The sequence below is a fragment of the Siniperca chuatsi genome, linkage group LG22, assembly GCF_020085105.1.
Source record: "Siniperca chuatsi isolate FFG_IHB_CAS linkage group LG22, ASM2008510v1, whole genome shotgun sequence".
Lineage (NCBI taxonomy): Eukaryota > Metazoa > Chordata > Actinopteri > Centrarchiformes > Sinipercidae > Siniperca > Siniperca chuatsi.
The window spans coordinates 6,219,506-6,229,850 of NC_058063.1; the positions used below are offsets into that span (position 1 = coordinate 6,219,506).

The 10,345-nt window shown below is 39.2% G+C and overlaps 2 protein-coding genes across 2 annotated transcripts; both read right to left on the bottom strand.

Annotated features, from left to right (window-relative positions):
* Positions 1–3,416: 3,416 nt before the first annotated feature.
* LOC122869810 lies at positions 3,417–4,929 on the bottom strand. The gene is made up of 5 exons (XM_044183133.1): positions 4,871–4,929; positions 4,408–4,746; positions 4,249–4,290; positions 4,022–4,132; positions 3,417–3,837 (listed from the first exon to the last, which is right to left on the bottom strand). The coding sequence occupies exons 1-5, from the start codon at positions 4,914–4,916 to the stop codon at positions 3,683–3,685; spliced, it is 693 nt and encodes a 230-aa protein (XP_044039068.1). The 5' UTR covers positions 4,917–4,929; the 3' UTR covers positions 3,417–3,682.
* Positions 4,930–6,566: 1,637 nt separating this feature from the next.
* LOC122869817 lies at positions 6,567–7,921 on the bottom strand. Its single transcript, XM_044183148.1, has 5 exons — positions 7,876–7,921; positions 7,410–7,751; positions 7,251–7,292; positions 7,024–7,134; positions 6,567–6,839 (listed from the first exon to the last, which is right to left on the bottom strand). Exons 1-5 carry the CDS (start codon positions 7,919–7,921, stop codon positions 6,679–6,681), a joined length of 702 nt encoding a protein of 233 aa, XP_044039083.1. The 3' UTR covers positions 6,567–6,678.
* Positions 7,922–10,345: the final 2,424 nt, after the last annotated feature.

The following is a 10,345-nucleotide window of genomic DNA, read 5'->3' on the forward strand; positions in this document are numbered from 1 at the left end:
CACTGTGACCTCTAAAGAGGTTTTTAGCCATAATTTAAGAATTAATTGGGCGATTCCAGATGTCACACACATGTTGACTGGGATGACACAATGAGTAAACAGTAACTAGCACAGTACGGGGCTTTCCTCCATCTTGTCCATTCTGCCTTTCACTTCCTGCCTCATTCTGAATTTCGAGCACCTTCGGAATCACTTGTAACAAACAGACAAACAACTTATCGCGCGCCTAGATAATCGTGATCTTGTGAGTGAGTGAGTTTTACCTACAACTCATAGAGAGGCTTTGCATCTAAAAATGCCAGATGAAAACAAAAGCACCACATTTTGTGTCGCTATACTCTATAAGAATCCAACTTTACATAGTAATCAAGTACATGTGTACCTGTTTAGCCAATACATCTATGATAATCCTTCATCAATCTATGTATATTCACTGGAATCATACATATGTATCATAAGTATAGTGATAACTTCCATTTAGCCAAAAAATACACTTTATACCTCTTTATTCAATTCCTTTAAAGTATTCATAACATAGATTATGACAACTTGACTGGTTGGCAGAGGCATACAGGGTTGGTAATTCTAGTTTATATTAAATTCAGCTGATTGCAGTAAAATTCTTCTTTTCCTTTCGGCTGTTCCCTTTCAGGGGTCGCCACAGCGAATCATGTGCCTCCATCTAACCCTGTCCTCTGCATCCTCTTCACACACACCAATTAACTTCATGTCCTCTCTCACTACATCCATAAATCTCCTCTCTGGTCTTCCTCTAGACCTCCTGCCTGGCAGCTCCAACCTCAGCATCCTTCTACCAATATATTCACAGTCTCTCCTCTGAACATGTCCAAACCACCTCAATCTGGCCTCTCTGACTTTATCTCCGAAACGTCTAACATGAGCTGTCCCTCTGATGTACTCATTCCTGATCCTGTCCATCTTCGTCACTCCCAAAGAGAACCTCAACATCTTAAGCTCTGCTACCTCCAGCTCTGCCTCTTGTCTTTTCTTCAGTGCCACTGTCTCTAAGCTGTATAACATCGCTGGTCTCACCACCGTCTTGAACACCTTTCACCTTTCCTTTCATTCTTGCTGATACTCTTTTATCACACAACACATACCTGACACTTTTCTAAAATGCTGTAGTATTATTTTTCAAAGGGAAATTATCAATGAAAAGTGTGTGTTTGTGTTTTGAGAAAGACGGGAAGAAATGCTTAAGCTCCAATTGTTCAATTAACAAGCTTTATGTTTTTCTGGGAATTGATGTCTCTAGGCTATATGGACGGAGTTTGTTCTATTTTGACAGAATAAATCAATAGCGAGTGTAAATAAGACACTGTGACTTGTTGAATTATTGAATTGATATATGTTGCTACACTGGCATAGATACCCATGTTACATGCTACGTAGACAGAATAGGCAAAATCAATACATATGTTACATTTAAGAAATTAATAGTTTTCACGTTACAATGTTGACTGATTGATTAAATGTAAATCAATGACAAAATTGCTTCTACCAGAAATGTCTACAGGATTTTATTTTGTATTTTTTGCGTGCATTTCCTGTCCTGACAGTGGAGCTGCCCTGAGAGCGGAGCCTGCACTGGAAACGACCCTACAGAGGAACACTGCAGGCAGACCATCTTGAATTGTTTTTCTGGTTTTAGTTAAGATCTTAGCTGCAGCATTCTGAACCATTTGAAGACTTTTAGTAGTAGTGCGTGGTAGGCCAGACAACTAAACGTTACAGTAATCCAATTTAGATGAAACAAAGGCATGAATTAGGATCTCTGCATCAGCCAAAACAGAAAATACCAAATTTTAGCTATGTTGTGTAGGTGGAAAAAGGCGATCTTGGTAATTTCTTTAATGTACTGATCAAAAGAGAGCGTAGGATCAAGTATAACACCAAGATTCTTGGCTGCCAATGACCAGCATCTCAGTTTTATCAGAATTTAGGTGCAGCAAATTACGTGACATCCAGGATTTCACAACACATAAACAGGCCTCTAGATTTCTAATTTGAGCATCATCATCTGCCTTTGCAGGCACATATAGCTGAGTATCATCAGCGTAGGTAGCAGTGGAAATTAATTCCAAAACTGCGTATATTTTGGCCAAAAGATGAAATATATAAAGAGAAAAGCAGAGGGCCAAGAACAGTGTCCTGAGGTACACCATATTTCACATCAGAAAATTATGATGTAATGTTATTATAAGAAACACATTGTTCTTCCAAAAAGATAAGATTTTAACCATGCGAGAACCAAGCCAGAGACGCCAAAGTAGTTTTCAAGAAAATCTAGGAGTATGCCAGTATGCTGGTGGTATCAAAAGCCGCACTGAGGACCAGTATTAGAAGTACCAAAGTGGAATTTGAATCAGTGGTAAGCAAAATGTAATTTACCACTTTATTCAGTGCAGTTTCAGTGGAATGACAGGCCCTAAAGGCAGACTGAAAAGGTTAAAATAGATTGCTGTTACTTATGTGAGCTGGAAGTTACTGAGAAACACTGAAAAGAATGGAAGGTTAAGGACTGGTCTATAGTTATTGAGAGATCCTGGATCAAGGTACAGTTTCTTTACTGGTTTAACCACAACAGTTTTAAAAGGTGGTTGGGGCAAAATGTGATAAATTAACAATATTCAACTAAAAAAGATGTCAGTCTATTGAGTAATTAAGGTGTCTTCACTTGTAGTTTTCAGTTGCTGTTTTATGGTGTGTACTATTATGCATTGCTTTGCTTGTTATATTGCTTTAATTGTTAAGTATCTGTTTTCGTTTTTTAATAATTTTATGCAGCATGTAATCATCTGACTCACCTTATAGATAGAAACAATGTGACATACAAATGTCAGTGAAGATGTTTTCCTGCCCTAAATTGTCCCCATTATGCCACTTGTCAACAACTCTCAACATTGGGAATATGATAGCTAATAATCTGTCACGTTTTCAAACTAAACATCATGGAATGCATGGTAAAAATGTAAAGTTCTATTTCAACACACTTTAACGATAAATTAAGGGATTGGATCTGATTAAAAAAAAGAAAATTAAAGAATATTTTTAAGGGTTTTACTAAAAAAAGTCAATTAGTCTTTATTGTGTGTAGTTATAATGCAGAGAGCTGAAGGCTCGTCTCTCTGTAGTTGAATCTTTAAATTTAGCTGTTACTGACAGCACCGTTCATCACCACAATGGAAAATAACAAGTAGGGCATCAACACCTTCACTATGCATGCCCACTAATGCATGCAAGCACATATCAGCAGCATTGTGCTCAGACCACACTGTGCTTCCTGTCAGAGAATAATGTGTACCCCACTCACTCTTCCACTGCAGACCTCCATCTAAAACTCAGTATATGAGAATCTGGACATCCATCAATGTACTTACTGGCTTTTCCTTTATCAAACACCAATCATATTCTTTTGTTCTCAGACAGACAAGGCTTACAAAATAAGCTAGATTTTGTCTGACAGACAGAAGAAAATAAAGAGATAGATGAGACTTAAAACTCAGCCTAGCCAAAAAGATTTCAAATTTGACATGCATATATGTTTATTAAAAAAATAGATTTTTGGTGATGGCAACACATATGGTAACAAGTGATGGGAACTCCTCCAACACACTAAAGCAGTTCAACTCTGAGCTGCAGTTCCAGTTGTTTCCTGAGTCTATCTGGTGGCAGCGTACACCACGTTTGGCTCCAGCTCACTCTCTGATGCAGGCCTGCGGTTTCTTTTTGTTTTTGGATGGAAACTGGGCGCAGCATAGTTCAGGTCATCTGAGCCCAGATTCTGGTTTTGTGGATTGTGCTCTTCATTATGAGCTACATATATGACAGAGACAAATGTCAAATGTCAGTTCAACAATTCCATATTAATGTCCATAAATGTCACAGTTAATTGCATTTTGGCACAAAGGAGGTTTGGGATTATTCCGTCACATTGGCACAACTTTAAAGAGGATGAGCGAACAAAGCCAAACATAGATTCAGTAGCTAGTAAAAGTACCTGTCTGAAGCTTCCTGCTTTTAACAATCAGACCAATGATGAGCATTACGAGGAAAACAGTCAGACCGCCCAGGATCACACTCATCAGCTTTGCTATTCCGTCAAACTCTTCTACAAGAAAGATGATTAAATGAAACATTAAAATGAACAAAACTGAATCCATCAACAACTTTTACATTTTACATCAACAATCTGTTAAATGAAAGAAATATTTAGGACAATCCTACCTTCACACTCAACATTGACGACATCGTGAGATTCGTCATTGCCTTTAATGAAATATGAGATTCATTTTATGTTGATTTTATTTTCATAAATCAGTTATGCGACTGAAATTTCAGTGTATTGAAATGGACACCAAAATAAAGACAAGACATCAGCCTTACCGTGAACATTTAAATGTATTACATTAATCACTGTGTGTCCATCAATGTAAAATCCACAGAAATACATCCCAGAGTCAGATAAATCCACTTGTTTGATTTTAAGAAAAACTGTGGAGATGTTGGATCTCATTTCAAAGTTTCCATTTTGAAAGCCATCACAGAATGAAGCATTCATGTTAGACCCGTATGCAGAAGCGATACAGCTGATCTTGGCTCTGTTAACGAGTCTGGACCAGAATGTGTGAGTTGAACTTCTGGAAATGGAGCACAGCAGTGTGACCTCTTCACCAGGCTGGACCTCCACAGTCTGAGACTCAGAAACTGAGACAGAGATCCAGCCTGAAACAAACAGCAGAGACAACAACAGAGTAACTCCTCAGCTGATAAAGCAACAACAATACATCTCAATTAATATAATAATCACATTGCAGTAGGCATTTAATAATCCAATACCAGTACTTACTGAGGCTGCAGAGAAGTAAGGCTGAAAGCAAGGTAGAGTTCATCATTGTGCGTGATCGTCTCGCTGCAATGACCCTTCATATCACTGAGCTCTTGTACAGAGGGTTTTGTTGGAAATAGGCGGAGTGTTGTACATGTTCATCTCTTAGTTCAAACTGGCCACATAAAGTACTTCCGAACAAGAAGTGCAAAAGCCTCTTCAGAACCTCAAAGAGTCATTTATGAAGTTCACAGTACAACACAAAGGTATTCTTCAGCATGTTATTTGAAAATGAAACCTAATGTTCCACCCAAAGTCCTTAAAAAAATATATCAGTGTTAATATTTAAAAGTTAACTGTACTCTTCTCATCTAATAAGGAAGCTATTTTAAGCTTTTCTTAACCCTGAGCTTAAATAATGTCTTCATACTACAACTGATAGGACGCCTAACATTAGAATTAATGTTGGGTGATCCACACTCACGTCTCATTTTGTCCAAACAACACTTCTTTTTGAGGGTATTGGCTTTTAATTGTACAAGAGGCCTTCGCCACAGCAGACATTTTAACATAGTAGGAAAAGCACAGGTGTTGCTAATGACATCAATGATGGCTCTGTTCTCAGTGTCCCAGTGAGCCAGCATGCACAACGGCAGGAGCCTGAAACTGAAGCGGCTAAATGGAATTCAGCCATCATTCATTTTATTATTTACACCCGTGCGCTCCCTACTGTGACAGGTCAAAATGTCCTCTGTGAAAAAGGTCCATAGTGGCCCCCCTTGCTCTCAACAGAGGCCACATGTGGTCTCACAAGAGGAATAAAGATCATGTCTGTCTTTGGCATACAGAATTACAAATCATGGCTGTCAAGATGAGCTCAAACCTTTTTAGGTTACGAGTAAGTGTTACATCAGTTCTGTCATCAACACAGTCTATCAAGAGTGAGATAAAGCCAAAAAGTACAGGTTTTTATTATTATTTGTTGCTGATGACTGTTTCTTACATTGTGAAAGTTACACACTGGAGAAAATAGCATGCAGCTGAAGGCCAGTCTTCCTGTGGTGAGACTTTATTTTAGGCTGATACAGACAGGACTGTTTGTTACAGTGGAAAGTGCCAGGACGGGCAGGTGGAGGACATAATCCAAAGACACTGAGGGCCTGAGTAGCTGCTGTGTCCTTTGCATTTTTCAGCTGGACATTTAGCACTCAAATATAGGCTGCCAGGCTGTGATGTCAGCTGTTAATAACAAATCCAGTTTCTATAATGTGAAGTCTATAATTTTCAAAAACATCTGTACAACGTAGAGGCTGATTTCCTTTTCTTGACAGAAGAAAGTCAGCCTGTATTCACTGCTTCAGGCCTCATGATTTTCACCTCAGGCTGTCCTCAGCCCACACTGTGCTGTCTCTTGCTGTCAAACAAGTGATGTGTAGCTCACTCACTCCTCCACTGCTGCAGACCTCCATCTAACTTTAACTGTAAGAGACTCTGGACAGTCATCAGTGTCTTCACAGGCCCCTCCTCCATCAAACACCAATCATATTTTTTTAGACATCATTGAAAAGATAGACTTTGGCAGAGAGAGAGAGAGAGAGAGAGAGAGAGAGAGAGAGAGAGAGAGAGAGAGAGAGAGAGAGAGAGAGGGTGAGATGATGGAGCAGGTGAGAATTAAAACACAGCACTACCAAACATTTGCATGAATATAAGCTTTTTATTTCAGTATGTATTTTTACAAAGGTATGGTAACTTGAGCCACACAAAATCCCTTCAACACATTAATATAATAAGGCATCAGTTTTACTCTGATCTGCAGTTACAGTTGCTTCCTAAGTCTTCCTGCTGGCAGCGTAAATAACATGAGTTTCCACTTCTCTCTCTGATGCAGGCCTGCGGTTTCTTTTTGTTTTCGGATGGAAACTGGGCGCAGCATAGTTCAGGTCATCTGAGCCCAGATTCTGGTTTTGTGGATTGTGCTCTTCATTATGAGCTACATATATGACAGAGACAAATGTCAAATGTCAGTTCAACAATTCCATATTATTGTCCATAAATGTCACAGTTAATTGCATTTTGGCACAAAGGAGGTTTGGGATTATTCCGTCACATTGGCACAACTTTAAAGAGGATGAGCGAACAAAGCCAAACATAGATTCAGTAGCTAGTAAAAGTACCTGTCTGAAGCTTCCTGCTTTTAACAATCAGACAAATGATGAGCATTATGAGGAAAACAGTCAGACCGCCCAGGATCACACTCATCAGCTTTGCTATTCCGTCAAACTCTTCTACAAGAAAGATGATTAAATGAAACATTAAAATGAACAAAACTGAATCCATCAACAACTTTTACATTTTACATCAACAATCTGTTAAATGAAAGCAATATTTAGGACAATCCTACCTTCACACTCAACAGTGACGACATCGTGAGATTCGTCATTGCCTTTAATGAAATATGAGATTCATTTTATGTTGATTTTATTTTCATAAATCAGTTATGCGACTGAAATTTCAGTGTATTGAAATGGACACCAAAATAAAGACAAGACATCAGCCTTACCGTGAACATTTAAATGTATTACATTAATCACTGTGTGTCCATCAATGTAAAATCCACAGAAATACATCCCAGAGTCAGATAAATCCACTTGTTTGATTTTAAGAAAAACTGTGGAGATGTTGGATCTCATTTCAAAGTTTCCATTTTGAAAGCCATCACAGAATGAAGCATTCATGTTAGACCCGTATGCAGAAGCGATACAGCTGATCTTGGCTCTGTTAACGAGTCTGGACCAGAATGTGTGAGTTGAACTTCTGGAAATGTTGGAGCACAGCAGTGTGACCTCTTCGCCAGACTGGACCTCCACAGTCTGAGACTCAGAAACTGAGACAGAGATCCAGCCTGAAACAAACAGCAGAGACAACAACAGAGTAACTCCTCAGCTGATAAAGCAACAACAATACATCTCAATTAATATAATAATCACATTGCAGTAGGCGTTTAATAATCCAATACCAGTACTTACTGAGGCTGCAGAGAAGTAAGGCTGAAAGCAAGGTAGAGTTCATCATTGTGCGTGATCGTCTCGCTGCAATGACCCTTCATATCATTGAGCTCTTGTACAGAGGGTTTTGTTGGAAATAGGCGGAGTGTTGTACATGTTCATCTCTTAGTTCAAACTGGCCACATAAAGTACTTCCGAACAAGAAGTGCAAAAGCCCCTTCAGAACCTCAAAGAGTCATTTATGAAGTTCACAGTACAACACAAAGGTATTCTTCAGCATGTTATTTGAAAATGAAACCTAATGTTCCACCAAAAGTCCTTAAAAAAATATATCAGTGTTAATATTTAAAAGTTAACTGTACTCTTCTCATATAATAACGAAGCTATTTTAAGCTTTTCTTAACCCTGAGCTTAAATAATGTCTTCATACTACAACTGATAGGACACCTAACATTAGAATTAATGTTGGGTGATCCACACTCACGTCTCATTTTGTCCAAACAACACTTCTTTTTGAGGGTATTGGCTTTTAATAGTACAAGAGGCCTTCTCCACAGCAGACATTTTTAACATAGTAGGAAAAGCACAGGTGTTACTAATAACATCAATGATGGCTCTGTTCTCAGTGTCCCAGTGAGCCAGCATGCACAACGGCAGGAGCCTGAAACTGAAGCAGCTAAATGGAATTCAGCCATCATTCATTTTATTATTTACACCCGTGCTCTCCCTACTGTGACAGGTCAAATTGTCCTCTGTGAAAAAGGTCTATAGTGAAGGGCCCCCCTTGCTCTCAACAGAGGCCACATGTGGCCTCACAAGAGGAATAAAGATCATGTCTGTCTTTGGCATATAGAATTACAAATCATGGCTGTCAAGATGAGCTCAAACCTTTTTAGGTTACGAGTAAGTGTTACATCAGTTCTGTCATCAACACAGTCTATCAAGAGTGAGATAAAGCCAAAAAGTACAGGTTTTTATTATTATTTGTTTCGGATGACTGTTTCTTACATTGTGAAAGTTACACACTGGAGAAAATAGCATGCAGCTGAAGGCCAGTCTTCCTGTGGTGAGACTTTATTTTAGGCTGATACAGACAGGACTGTTTGTTACAGTGGAAAGTGCCAGGACGGGCAGGTGGAGGACATAATCCAAAGACACTGAGGGCCTGAGTAGCTGCTGTGTCCTTTGCATTTTTCAGCTGGACATTTAGCACTCAAATATAGGCTGCCAGGCTGTGATGTCAGCTGTTAATAACAAATCCAGTTTCTATAATGTGAAGTCTATAATTTTCAAAAACATCTGTACAACGTAGAGGCTGATTTCCTTTTCTTGACAGAAGAAAGTCAGCCTGTATTCACTGCTTCAGGCCTCATGATGTTCACCTCAGGCTGTCCTCAGCCCACACTGTGCTGTCTCTTGCTGTCAAACAAGTGATGTGTAGCTCACTCACTCCTCCACTGCTGCAGACCTCCATCTAACTTTAACTATAAGAGACTCTGGACAGTCATCAGTGTCTTCACAGGCCCCTCCTCCATCAAACACCAATCATATTTTTTTAGACATCATTGAAAAGATAGACTTTGGCAGAGAGAGAGAGAGAGAGGGTGAGATGATGGAGCAGGTGAGAATTAAAACACAGCACTACCAAACATTTGCATGAATATAAGCTTTTTATTTCAGTATGTATTTTTACAAAGGTATGGTAACTTGAGCCACACAAAATCCCTTCAACACATTAATATAATAAGGCATCAGTTTTACTCTGATCTGCAGTTACAGTTGCTTCCTAAGTCTTCCTGCTGGCAGCGTAAATAACATGAGTTTCCACTTCTCTCTCTGATGCAGGCCTGCGGTTTCTTATTGCTGTTGAATACAAAGTCAGTGCTGCGTCCTTCAGGTCATCAGAGTCCACATTCTGTAAATAAGAGTCAGACAACTCTTACGTACAGGGCTTCAGAAACAACAGTCAGATGATGTCAGAAACGCTAAAATAATCGGAACTCTATAATAAATAAATAATCCTGAGTTAAAGTGATTCATGTGATCTTTCAAACCTTAGACCATACATAAGTGGTTAACAGGGGTTGGCACTTTCGCCTCACAGCAAGGAGGTTTATGGGTTCACACCTTGTACAAAACCCAGAAGAAGCCAAAGCTCCAATTGAATACAAGACAGCGCTCATGAAGTACCTGTCTGAAGTTTCTTGATTTTGACAACCAGACCAATGATGACCATAATGAGGAAAACAGTCAGAGCCCCCCGGATCACACTGGTCAGGCTTGGTATTCCACCAGGCTCTTCTACACGGAAATTGAAAAACTTTCTATAGATCTAGCAAACATTTAAATAGACAGAACTGCCTCTGTGGATGAGCTGTTTCAGCTTCCAACAATTTACGAACAGCTACCTGCACAATGACAGATATTTTAACAAGAGGCAGCGAGGACCTATAATTTAGGGTGCATGTTCTCATGAGGTACACCAGCGCCT